Source organism: Schistocerca piceifrons, chromosome 2 (genome assembly GCF_021461385.2).
Source record: "Schistocerca piceifrons isolate TAMUIC-IGC-003096 chromosome 2, iqSchPice1.1, whole genome shotgun sequence".
NCBI classification, from domain to species: Eukaryota; Metazoa; Arthropoda; class Insecta; order Orthoptera; family Acrididae; genus Schistocerca; species Schistocerca piceifrons.
The window spans coordinates 657,494,280-657,514,281 of NC_060139.1; the positions used below are offsets into that span (position 1 = coordinate 657,494,280).

The 20,002-nt window shown below is 39.3% G+C and overlaps 1 protein-coding gene across 1 annotated transcript in view; it reads left to right on the plus strand.

The window, feature by feature from the left end:
* The window catches only part of LOC124776994 (unconventional myosin-XV-like), a 465,068-nt gene that overhangs the window by 435,170 nt on the left and 9,896 nt on the right, over positions 1-20,002 (plus strand). Inside the window, exons 50-53 of the mRNA XM_047252242.1 lie at positions 1,844-2,025; positions 4,274-4,435; positions 6,766-6,921; positions 13,062-13,266. Of these exons, the coding sequence (XP_047108198.1) occupies positions 1,844-2,025; positions 4,274-4,435; positions 6,766-6,921; positions 13,062-13,266 (705 nt within the window). The remainder of the gene's footprint in view (positions 1-1,843; positions 2,026-4,273; positions 4,436-6,765; positions 6,922-13,061; positions 13,267-20,002) is intronic.

Genomic DNA, 20,002 nt, shown 5'->3' on the forward strand with positions numbered 1-20,002 from the left:
AGTATACGACTGTGCAAGGTTAGTAAAGTGTGAAAAGTTTTTCTATGTACTGGAGATGAATCAAATTTATGGTGGCACATGGCTGTAATGAGAAGCTTTATATTTTACTCACTGATGGTACTGAAACAATGTAGATTCATATTGCGCAGCTTGGTGCCGTTTCTATTAATGAGAATTCAAAGTAAGACATAACTAAGTTTTCTGAAGATATGTTGAGCACATAACAAGTAGTCATGTGATTCTTATAGATCAGATATATTGCCTGTTTGATTGATAAAAGATATATTTTTGGGTTTGTGGCTGTATTAATGATTTTATTAATGATTTCATTCCTGTACATAATGGTTTAATGACTAATCTCTTCCTCATAAGATATGCAATTCCTCTTCTTCATATTGACAATATACAGTAGCGCCTGTATTTTATTGTAAATGTGGAACAAAATGTAATAAGTTATCTCCTGCTACATGATTGATCTCCATAGTAAATTTCCATTGTGCAGTAGTAATTTTTGATTAATAAGCTATGTTGTTAACTTTTTTGCACTTCAAATGGTAAGACATTTTTAATGTGGAACTATTCACTCCCTTCTTCTATTCCTTTCTCCTGTAGGGAAGCAAGTAAACAAGATATCCCATCCACTTTTGGCATTTTTCTCTGACTTCTCACCTCAGACCTCGGCTACAAGAAACGGGAAGCCTTCAGTCAAATTGTATATTTTCTTCGGCACCCAGCTGCCCTTATCTGCAGTCCGTCAGTATTGTTCCAAAGTAGCAGCCACAGCTCCATTTTCATCATGAACAAAAGGCATGCTGATGGCAGTTGAATGAATGAAGGACAGTGTTGCCACATAACCATGTTACTGATAGTTGTCTCGTTAGTAATCAGTATTTCGGTATGATACTGTTTGGCCAGTGTCTGCAGTAGAAATGACACTACAACAGCATCATTCATTTATAGTCACATACCAAGGGGAAGGTTTCTTATTGTCACTTAAAGGACAAGGGAACATGAGAGTGGAATAATTGTGATTCTCCTCCCAAATGGCACTTCAGCTGATCTGGAGTACACATGATTTTAGTAAAAAGAACTTCCATAGTGCTATTCAGGTATCAAAAACAGGTGGAAATGCTAAACAACTTCATATGTTAATATTTTTGAAGGGTTTAGCAGCTGAAATTAAATAACAATAAAAAGATAGCCTGTTAACTCAGACTGGTAATTTCACTATATTGTAGCACATACATATAGTGAACTTGTGGAACCAAAAATAGTTTACTGTAGGGCTGAAATAGAAAGGAATAGACATCTACATCTTTTTTCGCTCTCCTGCCACACAGATGACACTGCTTTTTTTTCTCAGTCCACAACGTTTGATGTTAGTCCTCATCAAGACTGATAGGAAAAGATGTTGTGAGAAACAACTGATAAGCTTGGATCAGGTTTTAAAAGAATAGAAAAATAGGAGGGGGGGGGGGGCTAGAATTTTGAAATTTTGGGTTTTCTATGATATTGTCAGAATGCCTACTCTTCAGAATCCATATGTGTGTATCAAACCATTCAATATTGATTAATAATTCCCTAGTCTTCATTTGTATAAAAACAATTCAAAAACAGAAATTATGATAACATCACTTACATTGTATTTCGCAGTCCTTCAGTTTAAAACAGGAAATGAAATGCAGAGGACAAGAATGGCTTATATAAAAGGAATCATGAATGTGTCAAATCATGTACTTTTTCTCGCTTAGATGTATATGAAAAATAAAATAGCTAATAATAAAACTAATGCCTTTACCACACATGACGATTTCTTTTAATTGCAATGGTTGTAATGTTACAGGTACTGCAACTGTGTGCCTGCATAACCTACGTAAAACTTTTAAATATGGTGGTCGAAAAAATGTTCCAAGTGTTGAGGAAATTACTGCTATCAGTGCAGGACGCAACTCAAAACGACAGATATACCGCTTACCTGGAGGCACAGAACGAGTTGTAAACACCAAGTGCACTACAGTTGTTCAAGTATGTCACTATTTTTGTCCCATCATCTGAGGAATGCTTATTAAAGAAGTGTGTGTGTGTGTGTGTGTGTGTGTGTGTGTGTGTGTGTGTGTGTGTGTGTGTAAGAGAGTGGAGGTGAGGTCCCTATTGATTAAGGAAGCAGTGTTCAGCTGTCCATCTAACTATTCTGGTTTTGTTTTCATGTAATTGCCCAGCAAAACTTCATTTTGATACTGGAATAGTTCTTTCAGAAAATGTACAGCCGATAACTCCACCAAACCTCCAGATCTTAGATAACATTGCTCTTCCTGTGTAGCACTTTTAGCTTGTCCTTTTTTTGCAGTTTTGTAAACAGTCAGTTAGTTGTGAAAACAAGTACAGTAAATATATAGTCATAAGTAACTTATTTAGAAGTAAAATCAAACAATCGAAACTCCAGGTTGAATATCAACTGTGTAATGAAAAGATAGATTGCTACTCACAGTAAAGATGACATGTTAAGTAGCAGACAGACACAATAAAAAGGCACTTACACATTATCTTTTGACTTAAGCCTTCATCAGAAATTGGAAACACACATACACACATTCATGCACAGAAGCAAGCACACATCTTGCACCCATGACTGTCATCTCCAGCAGCTCGTATCGGAATGGCATTCCAGTACACATTGCCAGAGAAGGCAGTGTGTGTATATTCCCTTTTCCAACAAAGGATTTGCCCAAAAGCTAATGTGTATGTCTTTTTGGTGCGCCTGTCTGCTAATCAACATGTAATCTTTATGGTGAGTAGCAATATAGCTTTTCGTTATATTGTTGAACTAGAAGTAAATGCTTCATTGGAGAAAGAGTACACAAGTTATGACAATAAATGGAGTAGTTTGGGATGTTGTGTGACAAGGATCTTGTCAGATCTCTTATACTGGATGTCAGCATGAAACTCATCTGGCAGGCTTGTTAACACAGATGATATTGACACTTACAATCATAATCAGTTTGTGCATGCCTGGCACATGAGACACTCGTACCTGCAGGTACTGGACTCTCTGTGTGCCATTGTTTCAAGGAAACAACCATACCATTCAGAACTGCCACCTTGCTGATGCATCACATTGAAGCAAATCATATACCAGTGTAGGGCTAGAAAACAACCATATTACCGAGAACTACCACCTTGCTGTGGAGTAGATAAGTGCTACGTCACACAAATGTACCTCTACTTACTGAATGTCGGAGAGCACAGAGATGAGCATGGACTATGGAACACCAGCGTAGGATGTTTGAAGCCTGGAAAAAGTAATTTTATGTATTGGTATATGCATTGGCAAAGTATTACTGTGTCAAAACCCATGTGAGTCTATGCATCCTATTTGCCAAGAGGGTAACTTTTAGGCATGTGGTGGATGTAGTCTCATGTAGAAGATATTTAAATGGGGTGAGAATGGCACCTCTGATGTGTGTGACATTATCTTTCATCAGCAAACAATACAGAAACCAACTGTCTGATCTTGGAATTGGATCCAGCTGTGACCAATCTACATGAATTGTGAGCAATGGTTGAGTACTGAATGTTGAAGATGGCTCTCCAGTGCTTCAGAGTCTTATTGAATCCACGCAATTTTGTGTTGCTGCTATCATCAGGACAAAAGTATAGATGTCTCTAATTCAATTGCTCATGAATATAATATGTCTATATTTTGTTTCCTTTTTTTATATCATTGTTGTTTGATTTATGTTATATTGCATTGTGAGAATCACACTGTATCCATTTCCGAAAACAACAGAAAGTGAAATTAAAATAATTACAGGCACCAGATAGTCTAGCCAGTACTAAACTTCATGATGTGTAACAGCCAGTGGATACATAAAGCAACTGTGTTTATCTGTTGGCTGTATGAGACGCAGTGCCACCTCAGGGCAGATAATAACCATTCTGTCAGTTGCTTCATAAATTTAATAATTTTCAGAATTAGTTTTTTCTTATAATATAGTTTTAATAATTAATCAGACACATTTTATCATTTTTTACTTAAGTTATCAGTTTTCATCCAGTCTTCTTGAAGTTGTCTTGGCTGTGACAATACAGACTGGCTAACAATGTGTAAGAAAGTTAATAATCTCTCATACATGCTAACAGAGGAATCAACATGGCGAATGTTAACTGTGTGATTATTTGTACATTCATGGGTGTAGTATTCACACATAATGAAAGCATACACATGTTGTAGTTTCAACAGTTATTATTCAGGCTACCAATATTTTATTTTCAGGATGTGATCGAGGAGATGTGTGCTATGATAAATGTACAGTCTCCAGCAGAAATGGATGAGTTCTCATTGTACTGTATAGTAGAAGGGGATACATTTACAATGCCACTGGCACGTGAAGAATATGTGCTTGATGTGACCACAGAACTCCACAAAAACCAGCAGGTATTTTCAGAGACATATATTCAGTTTCTTCCTACAGATGTCATGAAATATTATACTATTAATGAAAATAATCCTCACTTTTAATTTTATTTTCCTCCTTGACTTACTTTAATGATGGTACAGACAATTATTTCTTTGGCTTTCACTGTGCTGGCTGTGAATGTTGCTGTCGTATATTATTTTGAAAGTACTGTTTCCTGCTTATTTTTTTATATAGAAATCTTAAAACAACTTTATTTTTATGTTCACATTAACTAAAACATGCAAATATCCTAAGCAATGTTGTGTGGGCTGTGAAAATGATACTTCAATTGCCATTTCATTTTTCTTAGATGAAAACAAATTATAAATGTTATTCACAGTTCTCTTGGTAAACCCACAGACATTCCTTTGTTAGGCTGATGGTAGAAACTGTTTGGTAAAAAACAACAGTAACAATTAGATTCAGATAAGAAGGCTTAAAATAGAATATTTTACTTAAAAATACACATGAATTACACAAGCTAGGAGATACATACCTGGCTGAACCTTTCAAGGATTACAAACAAAAATGAAGAATACGCAACTACAGCTAATAGATGTATGGCACATGGACAGCACGAGAGGGGTAGAGAGCAGTTGAGCTTGAGCAATCAAAGCAAGCCATCGTTGCCATTGTACACTTCCCTGTTGAGACTGAAGAGGGCTGAGAAGGTTTGCTCGTGTTGCTGGTGACTGTGAAATACGCACAATTTTCATTGTCTTCACTTTTATGACATAAGCAAAATTTGCCGTCATTTCACGCTGCAGCATGGGTAAAGGGAGATGAGCAGGAGAGAAAGCCAACTCAGTGAAAGGGCTATCAGCAGTGCTGCTGTGTGAACTTGTTGATCCCTCCAAGAAGAAAGGTGACAGTCATACACTAGTCCCTCCTCTCTTCAACCAATGCAGAGGCATAGATGGAACAAGCTGTATGACAAGATGTTGAGCTGCTGCAATCTTAATCTTGGTCTTGAGTCCGTTGCCATAGATTCTGGCAGAGAGCATGGCTGACTACAGGGCACATGACCGGTGTGGTCACCTACATAGAGGTGCACAAGAAGAAGAAGAAGACACCAATAAAGCAGTTCTGGAAGATGACCAAGGTGCTCCTCCATGTGCTGCCTTGGATAGGCAGTGAGTGGCGGCCGAAGAAGGCAGCTGGTTACAGGGCTATAGCAGTCAAACGGCGTACCCAGACAAACAGGAGGCAGCCACTGATGTTTCTCATCGCTGTACAAGTGGCATTGCCCTGAAATACATTGAGTGCTCAGGCAGATATGACAGCTGTGCTTGTGACAGAAGAAAAGAAGAGGCACTGACATGTGCTCTTTGTGTGGCCAAAGCCGGGCAACAGACAACATCATGACCAATAAGAAACGCCCTCAATGGAGAAGGTGCTGAAAGATTCTGGCACCCAAGACAACACAACCAGTACATGAACTGCTGTTGACTGTGAACGGACAGAATATCCCACCAGTAGCAGTGGTAGTGAGGGACTGGCTGCCAACAGAGGGGAGGCAGGTGCTGCAAGTCACTGACATGCGCTCCACACTATCTGCCACTACTGAGGAGGCCACTCTGGGCTTCAGAGCCATCATGGAGGAAGAGAGGGCTGCTTTCAGGGCTGCCCTGTCTGCTGAAATGGAGGAACCCTGCCATCAGCTGCGGCAACTACACACGGCACTTATGCATGACCTATGTGTTCATACAGAAGAGGAGCCTGCCTCCACCACGACCCAAGTCATGTAGCAGAAGGAGGGGGAAGCCAACACCGAGAAGCAGATGCTAGTATTCGCCTTTGCTGCATGGCCACTCAGCTGGGTGATGGACAAGGCATCAGCTACCCTGCCGTGAGTGATTGATACTACAGCTAACATCCAGCAGAGGCAGCATGTTAAGATTAAAGGCATCTGCAGCAAAATCCTGTAGGACATCAGACACCTGCCCATGGCACCTGAACATACCTCGCTGGTGCAGTGAAAGTAGAAGTAGTGGCCAAACTTAAAGAAATTTTCATCTGACTGCATTATTTATGAGTATAAGCTATTTGAAACAACAGTAAAAATGTAAAATATTTCAATGCAGTATGGTCAAACACACCCAGAAGACTTTTTAAAACAGAAAGTGTTCATGCGTATTATCCATATCACCCGATTTTATTTTGTCAGTTTTTGTTCTTGTAGATATTTTCATAGAAATGCATAAAAGTGCATTCAGTGCCTGTTTTTTTTCTAATTGGCTAATAGTGATATTGTTGAAAATAGGCTTAGGCATTTTAATAATGTTTCCATTTTTTGTGATTCTTCCAGGTTTTTTACTTAATATTTTGCCGGTCTGTGTGGCATTTCCCTCTACGGCTTGACTCCCATCTTTATATAGAAGTAGTTTTCAACCAAATAGCACCAGATTATCTAGAAGGACTTTTGTTGGTGATGCCAGGAGAGCAATTGGAGCAAGATGTCATTGTGAGTAATTTTAATTCTACTGGTAATGTAAGTGTATGTAATTCAGAGGGGACAGAGAAAGGATCTCTGTGTAGACATATTTGGAAGTTACAGTGAGCGCACTATTGATCATGGGTTTCAATATTTTCCAAATTACATATTTTTGTTTTCACACACGAGTATTTGTCACGTGCTCTGACCTCTTTTACCCACTGTGCAACTCATCTTTCTCATTGTTGGCAACTAAAAGTAAGAAAAAATTGGATTTTGAACCCTCTCATGGTCTTCTTAGGAGTCTCTGCTCGAAACACTCAGATGTGAGGAAAGAAGTTTGTCAAGAATGAAACATAGTAAATATGAAAAATATTTGAAGCATCTGTTCACTTATCAGCCAGCGAAGTAGGAACAACTGCAACTAGCTGATGCATATGCCAGCTGAGAAATATTAGTGCAAGTTTTAAAAATTGCTTTCACCCAGGTTAAATGATGAAATATGAGAAAGCAAAGATATCATTGTATTCATATGAAGGAAAGGATAACTTTGTTTAAAACCAAATGTTAAACGGTGTGCAAAATACGGGAAAAGATTAGAAAATATCAATATACTGAGAACCAAATGTTAAATTACAGAGTATTTTTAATAATTTGCTGTTCATAGTTGATACGTGAAATATGAAATAAAAAGTAAAAGAAGTATATTTTATGTATTAACATGATGAAGATGGAAATGATTAAAATGTTCATAAGGAATATGAAAAGAAAGAGAAAGAGTTGAGAGCAAGAAGAAGGGTCAAAACAATATTATGAAAAGAATAGATTGCTAATCACCATATAGCATAGATGTTGAGTCGTAGACAGGTACAACTACAAGACTACTAAACACGTAAGCTTTCAGCCAACACACACACACACACACACACACACACACACACACACACACACACACAGCTCACACAAATATGACCACTATCTCTGGTCGCCAGGGCCAGACTGTGAGCAACTGTGCATGATGGGATAAGCAGTTTGGGTGGTGGAGGTAAGGAGGAGGTTGGGGTGAGGAGGGGGAGGGAGAGCAGGGTACGAATGGGGGAAGGTAAAGTGCTGTTTGTGGGAGCATACAAGGACAAGGTGGAGCTAAGATAGGGCAGCTAGGTGCGGTGGGAGTTTAGACAGTGGTGGAGGTAAGGAGGAGGTTGGGGCGAGGAGGGAGAGGGAGGGCAGGGTACGAATGGGGGAAGGTAAAGTGCTGTTTGTGGGAGCATACAAGGACAAGGTGGAGCTAAGATAGGGCAGCTAGGTGCGGTGGGAGTTTAGACAGTAATCAGGGGTTTGGGGGGAAGGGGGGAGGGACAGTGGGAAAGGAGAAGTAAATAGACTGTGTGTGCTCTTGTGAAATAGAAGGCTGTGGAATGGGGACAGGGAATGAGATTGGTGGTTGAAGGACAATGATGAACAAAGGTTGTAGCTAGGATTGTTATGGAAATGTAGGATATATTGCAGGGAGAGTTCCCACGTGCGCTGTTTAAGAAAGCTAACATTGGTAGGAAGGGTCCAGATGGCACAGGTTGTGAAGCAGTTATTGAAATGAAGAACGTTGCATTGGGCAGCATGCTCAGCAACGAGGTGGTCCAGCTGTTTCTTGGCCTCAGTTTGTCAGTGGCCATGCATGGGGACAGACAGCTTATTGGTAGTCATGCACATGCAGAATGAAGCACAGTGTTTACAGCTTAGCTTGTAGATCACATGACTGGTTTCACTGGTAACCCTGCCTTTGATGGGATAGGTGCTGCTTGTAACTGGACTGGAGGAGGTGGTGGTGGTGGTGGGACGATGTATGGGTCAAGTCTTGCATCTAGATCTATTACAGGGATGTGAGCAATGATGCAAGAGATTGGGAGCATGGGTTGTGTAAGGATGGACAAGGTTATTGTGTAAGTTCTATGGTTAACAGAATACCACTGTGGGAAGGGGGCTGGGCAAATAGTGAATAGAACATTCCTCATTTCAGGGCACAACAAGAGGTAGACGAAACTCTGGCAGAGGAAGTGATTCAGTGCTCCAGTCCTGAGTGGCATTGAGTCACAAGGAAATGCTCCTCTGTGAGCAGATGGTAGGATTTTAGGAGGTGGTGGGTGACTGGAGAGAAAAGCCACGGGAGATCTGTTTCTGTACAAGGTTCTCAGTAAGACCTGTGGTATATTTCAAGATGGACTGCTTGTCATTACAGAGGCAATCGCCATGGGCAGCTAGGCTGTATTGAAGGGACTTCTTAATATGGAATGGTGGCAGCTGCCTAAGTGGAGGTATTGCTGGTGGTTGGTAGGTTTGATATGGATGGAAGTACTGATGTAGCCATCTTTGAGATGGAGGTAAACATCGAGGAAGATGGACTGTTGGATTGAGGAGGACCAGGTGAAGCCAGTGGGGGAGAAGGTGTTGAGGTTCTGGAGGGAATGTGGATAAGGTGTCCTTACCCTCAATCCAGATCATGAAGATATCACCAATGAATCTGAACCAGGTGCCATGAATAGATTAGCATAGGGTGGTGCATGTGGGTGCCCATTGCCATGCCCTGGATTTGTTTGTAGATGATTTCTTCAAAGGAGAAGTACTTTTGGGTAAGGATTTAGTTGGTTGTGGTGACCTGGGAGGAGGTTGTAGGTTTGGAATCCATAGGGCATTGGGAAAGGTAGTGCTCAATAGCGGCTAGGCCACGGCATTAGGAATGTAAATGGAGGTGGCATCAATAGTGACAAGCAGGGCACCATGTGCTAAAGGAACGGAAACAGTGGAGAGTCGGTGGAGGTAGGAGGGTAGTTTGTAGGTAATAAGCTAGAGGTGTTGATGTGTGAGAGCAGAGGTTCTCTCAGTGGGGGCACAGTAACCAGCCACAATAGGGCATTCTGGGTGCTCTGGTTTATGGGCTTATGGAAGCATATAGCAAGACTTGTTCCATACATCCTCCCACAACCACCTACTCTAATCCAGTCATGCCACCACCAACTCTAGTCCAGTCACAAGCATCTCCTATCCCATCAAAGGCAGGACTACCTGTGAAACTAACTGCAACCACTGTGCTTCATTTTACGTGGGCATGATTACCTACATGCAGTCTATCCACGTGAATGGCCACCAACAAATTGTGACCAAGAAACAGCTGAACCAGTTGGTGAGTATGCTGCCCAATGCGATGTTCTTCATGTCAGTGACTGCTTCGCAGTCTGTGCCACCTAGATCTTTCCTGTCAACACCAGCTTTTCTGAATTGCAGAGGTGGGAATTTTCTCTGCAATACACCCTACATTGCCACAACCCTCCTGGCTTCAAACTTGGTTAGTCATTGTCCTTCACCCACCTATTCCCTTCACTGTTCCCACTACACTGCCTCCTCTGTTCCACAAGTGCATCCATAGTCCTTTTACTTCTCTCATTTTCTGATCCCCCCACCCCTACCTTCCTCCAACCTCCCAACTGCACCTAGCTGCCCTCCCTCCCTCCACCTCCTCCCACAAACAGCACTTTACCATCCTCCACCCGTACCTTGCTCTTCTGCCTTCCCATCTCAGCCTCCTCCTTACCCCCACCTCCAAGATTGCTTCTCATATCATGTGCAGTTATTCGCAGTCTGGCCACAGCAGGCAGAGGCAGTGGTTGTCTGTGTGTGAGCAGTGTTTGCATGAATATGTGTGTTTATCTTGTCTATTTCATAAGAACGTTTTGTGGCCAAAAGCTTACATGTTTAGTAGTCTTTTTGTTGTATCTGTCTGTGACTCAATGTCTCTGCTATATGGTGAGCAGCAGTGTATTATTTCATGATATTGTCATTATTCAATCCTGGATTTTCCATCACTTAATATAACAATACATCTGTATAAATGTGCAAAATGAAATAACAATGGAGAGCAGAAGCAGGAAAAGAATGAAATTGAATAATTTAAATATGACAAAGAAGATAGCATGCGAAAAACTAAGGATGAAGAGACAAAAGTAAAGTGGTACCGTGAGCATTGCACCAGTCAGAGAGCTAGTTCCAAGTTTTTGAGTTTGAAAGCCCTGGTCTTTAAAGTGCAAGTGGTAGTGGCAGAACATATAAAGCATTTTTTCCTTTGCATCACGCAAATGGATGAGAGTCGAGAGATAAAATGATGTTGTAGGTGGTACTATAGAGGCTAACAGGTATGTTGTGTAGCTTAGATGGATAACAAAAAGTTGGCACATGAAATTGCAGGGAAGATTTATTATGGAATCAGTTTAGTTTCAAGGGGAAGAAAGTTAGGATGAGGAATGCAGTCAACCATATCTTGTTTCAGGGAACCATCTTGGCATTAATTTCAACTCGTTTCAAGAACCTCAAAAACCAGATAACTGAAAGGGCATTTGAAATCTGTTGATGATTTTGGCATAACTTCTGATTTAAATGATTTAAGTCCATGTGTTTTGTGGGAATTTGATCTGTTGTGGTGTTGATTCTCTCTTTTAATGTATCAGCGGCATTGCAGCATGGCTGGTAACGTTTGTTTATGACGATCGTTTGCTATGGCATAAATATCACATGTGGGTGACAAGATTTTGCAAAATCACCTTGCAGATTCGCTCACGTTCAGATCTGGTACTTACTTATAATAATGAATACGAATTTAATTTAAACCTGTTGAAGAGTTCAAATAAGAGTTCAAATTTGCAAACACTTGCAGTGACCAGAAACGCGCGACATGCCCCCGCTGCCCCTTCTCACCCCCATGCCTCTACCATAGCAAAGAATATAATTATATCTCTGCCCACAGAGCATTGCGACCTCTTTTCACATTCCACTTGATTTCTCGATCAGTATATCATCAATAGAAAGAAAATTAAATACATTGCCTTCGAAATTGCTGACATACTTTTATTTTGGTTCTGGGGGCTTTTGCTTGGAAAGGGGTCACATATTCAGAAAGTTTGAAAAACATTGTCTTAAGGTATTGTTGCTAAACTCCCTGAAAAAGATCCAATCCAAAACAAAAAAAAATGATCTCCTTTCACACAGAATTATTGTGGATTAGAAGTGAATTGCCATGGTGTAAGCATAACTACCTTCCCAAACTTCTCAACCTTTCTCTATCACATTTTCTGTAAATCATCAGGTTGACACACCCAAATGTTATGATGTACATAAACACAACACAAGAAACAAGCACAGTTATTACAGACAGAAATAAAAGTAACAGACCTCAGACCACATATCACTGGCTCAGTGTAATACTACAAATTGCAAGAATCCATAAGAGCACACACTGGAGGTCTATTTAAAAGAAAAATAATATGTTTTCTTATAAACAAATATGTGTATTCTAAGCTGTATCTGTTATGTATTAACCTTTCTAAATAAATATGTTGTGTACTAAACCTTTGTTCACAAATATGGATGTCTGTATTCTAACATATATAGTAATTAGCTCTAACAATTAATATTGTATTTCTGAGAATTTATGTCGCTACTTAAAAGTCATCTGGATCCACCATACCAACACAGAGAGTAACAAACTTAAGAAGGAAACTGATTTTCCAACAGATACTGGAACCTTAGTATCCACCATCTCGCAAGTGATCTGTTTTTTAATTTTTGCAACATTCACCCTCATCTTCCACGTATAAACACCAAACAGTTGATTGAGAACTATGAGTCTGATTCTTTGATATTGATCTAGTATTACTTCCTACTGTCTCCTGTGTCCATGTGTATCTTTATGTTGGGTTTGGGGCATCATTTCATTACCTCCAGCACCTTTACAAGTTCCCATTCTTATTCCTGTTTCCGATCTACAACTTGACGAAGAATTTTTTTACAAATGTGTTTTTTTTATCTTCAATCTTTCATTGCTATATTGTTTTACAATACCTTATTACTCTCCAGATTACCCATGGCTATAGAAGATAGTGTACAGAACTTCTGGCTAGTCTTTTGAATAAAATCATTTTAGGTATATTTCGTAGCTGTCATATTCATCACTGAAGTAATATTTAAGACTTTATTCTGGCTAATAAGCAAGTTGATAAATACACAAAGTGTTATGTTTAGTGAGAATTATTTAGATCAGAGAAAGAATGGGTACATTACCAGAAGAAGATGTGTTTTTCTGTAAAAGGCATAAGTACAAATGAGTGATTTTTGTTTGCCCTCAGTATGACATTGCTAAGATGGCTGCATTACTGCATCGTGCTGCTGACATGACACATCTGCCAACAATGAAAGAAACGAAGTTCTTGTTACCAAAGCCTGCCTTATCAGTACGTGATGTGAAACCAGCTCAATGGGTAAACATGGTGCAGAGCAACTGGCATGATGTCCAAGGACTGTCTACAATACAGGCCAAAGCACAAGTATTAGGTAAGTCCTGCTTCATTTATGTCTTATATATTCTGTGTGTTTAACTTGTGTTACAAGTGACAACCCATTTTGCAAAACTTGCATTATTCTTCTAAATGTGTACATCAAGAGGGCAATGTGTATAGGTGTACATGGTTTTAATGCCAAAATGGATTGACATGATCCACACAAAAATGTAGGAAGATAGGATGTAAGAAGTGCAAAAGTGAAATCTCAGAGTTTACTGAATGCATTTAAAATGTATTGTGTTTAATCAACAATGTCAAGAGAGACTAACAGCCTGAAGTATGAAAATATGCATTAGATGTCAAAACAAAACATCCATGAACTGACACAAGATAGTTCCGATAATCATCAAAACAGAAATGTTATCTGCAGTAAGTGAAACAAGGTTTATGAGTGTGAACAAATAATAAATAATGCATAGTGATAAATATATTTGTACTTTAACAAACAACGTAAAGGTCATGTGAAGTGTTATAAAAACAGGAACTGGTGAAAACAGAGCAACATGTAAATATATAACAGTATCACAAGAAAATAAAGAAGTAACAAACCCCTTAGAAGTAGCTTACATATTTAATGACTTTCTACTGGCATTTTTGATAACATTTCTTGTGGAGAAGTGCAGTGGTCTGACTAAAATACTTTAAAAATGGATTAAAATCTGTCTTGACTGCAATAAAATATTTATTTGCAGTGGTTACCAGTTTTAATCAGAATATGGCCAGCTTCAGGCCATTTATACCATGATGGTAGGCAGTGGCAGTGAACAAAGCATGTGTTGTGGCTCCACAAATGTTAGTGTAAAATGGAGTAAGCATAAAGAACACCTTAATGCAAAATCGAGCAGGTGACATTCACTGCCACTCCCTACCATCATGGTGTAAATGGTCTGAGGATGTTACAATCTGACAAAAACTGGTAACCAGTGCAAATAAATATCTTTTCACGGCCAAGACTGTTTTTAATCAATTTTTAAAGTTTTTTATGGGCATTGCAGAGAATGTGGTAAAATCAAACATAAATAAGAATACCCATTCTAATAAATATAAAGTAAGCATCTGTTGTGGGTCAACATACATCAGCACTGCCACACGAGGTGAAGTAGCAAAAGCAATAAAAAGACTAAAAACTCCAACTCTGCAGGCATTGACGGTGTCCTTGCACAATATTAACTAAAAGTGCTGAAAACAAGTTGAATTACTTAAACTCTTATGTGACTTCTCAGTTCAAGCAGGCACTTTCCCTGATGTACTGAAAACATCTAAAGTAATTCAAATATATATTAATTTGGAAGGGATAATGTAAATAACTACAGGCCCACCACAATTTTCTCTTCCATTTCAGAAATATTAGAAAAAGTTATGTATGACAAACTTAGCGATTTTGTAAATAAAAGCAAACTCCTATGTAATATATAAAACAAATACAGAAATAAGACGTCAACAACAACTGCCATTTACGACTGCATAAATTGCATACTAAGCCTGATGGACAAGAAAGAGGATTGAAAAAGAGTATTTACTGACCTATCAAAAGCTTCGACATGGTTGATTGTAAGAGTCTGCTGTCAAAGCTTGTAAAGTATGATAATCAATGTCTGTCTAACAGTTGGATCATTGTCTCCTGAACAGTCATAAGCCAGCAATGAGTATCAGGTTCACTAATGCCAACCTTAAAATTACTTTCAACACTTGACACAGTATAATGTAATCATATATGGCCTACTCCAAGGATCACTAATGAAAACACTTCTGAGCCTTTTATTCATTAATTATCTAAGCTTAAATGTGTATGCTCATAAAACAGACATATTTGCATATGACACCAAAATGCTATTAAAAGGGGGAAGAAAGAAATAATTACAGCAGTGAGTAATCGCTGTCACAGAACAAGTTAGCAGTGGGGCACAGAAAATCAGCTTTCAACAAACGAACAACGCTAGTGCAATAAAATATTATGATGCTCTGAACAAAGATATGTACATCACATTTCTGTCCATCAATGATGAACCGCTTGGTAACAATACAGAAACCAAATTCTTAGAATTATGGCTGCAAAAGAACATAAAATGGAAAAATCATATACAATATCTTAACTCAAAATTGAGCAAGACCTGCTACCCTCTTTGTTCATTAAACTCTTGCTGTCATGAGAAAAGAAGTAAAGAAAGTATATCTTCCCTTCTTTCACTCTCACCTTAAACATGGGGTCACATTTTGGGGAAATGCTAAAGCAGCTATCAGCACATTCGAACCAAAACCAAACTGCAAAAAAAAGTGCTATTAGTGTTCCAGTATTTTACTTTTACAATGTATATACATTATGGAAACCTTTGTATTCTTTAAAATAAGTGTAATAGTTAAGGACAGTAGATTCCAAATAAAATTTGATATTCATAACAGCATTACCAGACTAAACAGAAAATTATATGTGACCCAAATTGATATGTGCTTGTGCCAAAACTATACTTTCCACATGGTGTTCAATTTTGTAACAGACTTCCTGAAAACATAAAAGCAAATACTGAGGTCAAAACCTTTGGAAAATCTTTAAAGTCATATTTACGGCATCCGTGGTATTACTACCTTAAAAGAATGTATGATGTGTATTATATAATTGAGTCCAAATCTGAAAGCAGGGTTGTCAGTGAAATATAATACTTATCATTGAAAGCATGTTTATTACAAGCAGCAATGTACAGCCAGAACAGAACATAACTGAACTTTTGGATGGGGAATACTGCTATTTATCCAAACATCAAATATTCCAGAATATACTAACATTATAAATGAAGGACATTTTGAGAACCTTCCAGAAACAATAAATACTGGAAAGCATGGGGTTTGGGCTGGCAGGTTGCAGCACATCAGCAAGTAGTGATAGCTGCTACGCCGCACTGCATGCAACACCGCTTGCGGCATTGCTCCCTCATCTGGAGAAACAGCGACCCGCTGTTTCAGAAGTTCTCGTTGGAACTGACTGCAGCATCCTGGATTTAAATCTTGTTAATAGGCCTCTGTATGCCAGCACTGACGGATCCTCACATGCTGGTTGTGTTGTCACATTCTTGTCACTATGTCAAGCTTAGATGGCAGCGCTGCCCATTGAAGCTTTGCGATCATTGAGTGGGTCTTCAGTTTCCTTGAGTCTCCCATCATTGATCTGTGCCTCTGAAATGTTGTAGGGCTTCATACGAAGGACATGGATGATGTCTTTGAACTTTTGCCTTCGTGATGAAGAACCATAATCCTCAACTTCGTATATGATGGCCAACAACCAAGGAGGGCATGATGCAGCCTAAAGTAGTGCTTAGTAACTTATCTGATAGTCCCACTTTCTAAACATGTTTAAAAATTCATACCAAGTCTCCCAGGATGTGTCTCATTGGCCACTGCTTGGTGTTATAGTGCTTTTGGTCTGTCTCCTGGGCATCCAGTTCTGTATGCTAGCCAGCCATTTTAGTTCTTCGGTCCTTCTGATGAAGTGTTACAGGTAGTCATCGTGAGTTTTTGTCCATTTCAAAAGGTAACAGTGTGTCCATTGTCATATCGTCATCGTGACAATGGAGCAAAAGACCAGTGTAAAGTGCGTAGTGTTTCACGTCGCTGTTTTGTATGTGTATGTAACATGGGGCAGCATTGTATCTCAGTCACTGTTCAACGTCAACATACATTGAGAGTATATTTGCCATCGTCTTATTAAAATGCTTTGTGAGACAATATGTTCATGAGTGGGATGCAGTTGTCATCCTTTGGGTGATGATGCAACAAGAAAACTTTTTCATGATCAGAGATTGTCGCACAGGGTGCTCCATGCTACAAAATGATGTCTTCTGCAATGAACCTCACAATTTCCAGAGCTTCGGCAGTTGGCAGTGCTTTCTTGACAGATTAGTGGGAGAGGTAGCCAGTGCAGATTATTACCCATCATTTCCTGTTTTTGGACTGTGGGAACCTCAATAAGAGGTCAATTTCAACTTGATTGAATGGCACTGCTATAGGTGGAATTGGTACCAAATACTCTGGAGGTAACTGTGGAACATACTTCTGCTGCTGGCATTCTTTACAGTGGCTCACATAGTGTCTAACAGATTGGTGGAGGCTTAGTCAGTGATACCTGTGCATAATTCTGTTTAGAGTCATCACAAGTCCAGAGGACCAGATGTTGTAACTTTGTGGAGAAACTTCAGGACAGTTGGCCTTGGATAAGCTGGGATAGTGAGCAACCATTTCTGCCCCATTGGATCATAGTTCCTCATATACAATATTCCATTTATTAATTGGAAGTCTCCTTTGGTTGGCTACTCATTCTTAGGGCTTCTATGGTTTTCAGCAATGCTGGATCTGCCCTTTGCCCAGCAATAATGTAACTTAATGCAACAGTGACTAAGATTTCATCCATAATGCTGCATTCCACTACAGGATTCCTGGAAAGGCGGTTGGCATCCTTGTGTCAGAGTTTGTTATTGTATACCAGTGTGACATCAAAGTCCACGAGCCTCAGTGCTTATCTTGCCAGTTGATCAGACATACCCTGAAATTAGTCAGCGAGCATAGAGAATAGTGACTGACACAACAGTGAATGGTCTCTCAAATAAGTAAAGCTGGAAGTAACTGGTGACCCAAACAACTGTAAGGCAATTTTTCTCAGTTTTGGAGTAGTTTATCTTGTACTTGGAAAGTATTCTGCAAGTGTAAGTGATCACCTTTTCATCGTCTTTCTGAATTTACACCAGAACAGCACCTGCCCCATGACGTCTAGTGTTAGTCTGAAGTTTTGTCTTAGCATTCTTGCCATACATTGCTAGTACTGGAGAAGATCTTAGTGCCTCCTTAACAACAAGGAAAATCTTTGTTGCACCTCATTCAAGAAGAATTTGGCATCGCCCTGCAGTACTTCTTGTACAGGACACACATCTTGATACAGAAGTCCTGAACTTATTGTACGGGACACACACATTGGTACAGAAGTCCTGAATGGATCAACAGTAGTATGAGCACATTCCAGGAAAAATTCTCAAATTAGGAATATGCCAAGGAGTTGGAGAAGCTGCAACTGCTCTTATTTTCTCTTGTTAGGATGAACTCCATCGCCATTCACTAGTTCCATCAATACTTTTATTTTTTGAGTGGCACACGGGCACTTTTTTGGATTCTCGCAGATGCCTGCAGTTCAGATACACTTCAATACAATTATCAGGTGATTTAGATCTTCTTCAAAGGTCTCTGGAAAAGCAGCAGTGTCATCTGGATCTCAAAGACATGTCATTCATTTATAGCCCAATCGACAAAGACCAAAAGAGGTCGAATAGGAGAAAAAACCTGAGTAATCACAAATTTTTGTACAGTAGTATGAGAGAGTGTCATGAACAATGTGCAAAGAATCCCCACCTGTGGGGTGTGAGCATGGTCGTGGGGGGTGTTTAAAGTTCAGTTTTTAGTATCTTTCTTGACTACCTCAAAAACTGTGGCTTGCCATGAAAATGTGTCCCAGTGCAAAATTAAACTACATTAAATTTCCTACAAAAAAGTTCATATTCATTTTTTTCTCTAGTACTAATAGTTTCCATTTTGCAGGGGATGCAGTAATTGCAGATTATTAAAAACAGTTTTAGTGATATAAAATTACTGTATACTATTAAATTAAGCAGGTAAAGAACAGATATTAAATGCGTGTTCCATGTATAGGTGCAGTAGAGCTGTATTAAGGGATAAATTGTGGTCTGGGAGTGTAAAAGTGTTGAGGGGATGATGTGGATGGTAGAAGCACAACAGAAGATAGATTGCTGGATTGTGGTCGTGCTCTTCTCACTTTCATAGACCTGCAAACTGAAGAGTGAATAAGTACTTCCCCCAATATATCTACCCCACTACACCTCAAGAAACAACTACAGGGTGTTTCACAAAATTACACTATCTCTCTGAAGCGCACCTTACAAATCACAGAAGGCGCAGTGTACAGACATGCCCGAGGAGATGTTAGCTTTCCACAAAGCGCATTAACACTACATGGAATACAGATATGCATTACTAATAATAATAATGAAAGAAACACATATGGACAGAAACTACATAAATCTGTGCACACTGTTCTACATTGCTAGAGGAGAAATTGATATTTAGCGTCCTATATGGCAGCTGTAGCATTCATCTAGGAAAAGCAACTTTTCCTATAATGCGTGCTGCTCACTTTTCAGTGTTCAGAGAGGCTGTACTTCCCCAGCATTTTCTGTTCAGTTCTCTTAAGTAAGTAAACAAGATGACTTTGCTGAGCTCATGTTTATATATTGGAGTTATTTTTAGTTTGTGAAATGAATACTTATTTGCAGTTGTTAAGTGAGCTGTTGTGTTATGAGCAACATTGGAGCTTTCAGCTGCCTACCATACTGAAGAGCCTACCCCAAGTGTAATATGCTATCACTCACTGGAGTATGTTTCATAGCGTGAGTGGCATCATAATGCGTCTGAAGAGGCCCAGTGACATAAACTGTCTCACTTTGCAAATCAAGTAGGCCTCCTAAATGTTATGTATCTTCAGGTATTTCCACGTAAGTCAAGCAGCGCATTACAGCAGATTGCTGCTGCAGAACCGAACATGATCAGTCTTATTCCATCACATGTATTCACACCCACCTTGTAAGATATGCAGTGGATGTGTGGTAAATGACTCCACTTAGTGCACCCACCTCTACAAATGTTAGCAATTCCTGACTGGAAGAGATTTATGCAGT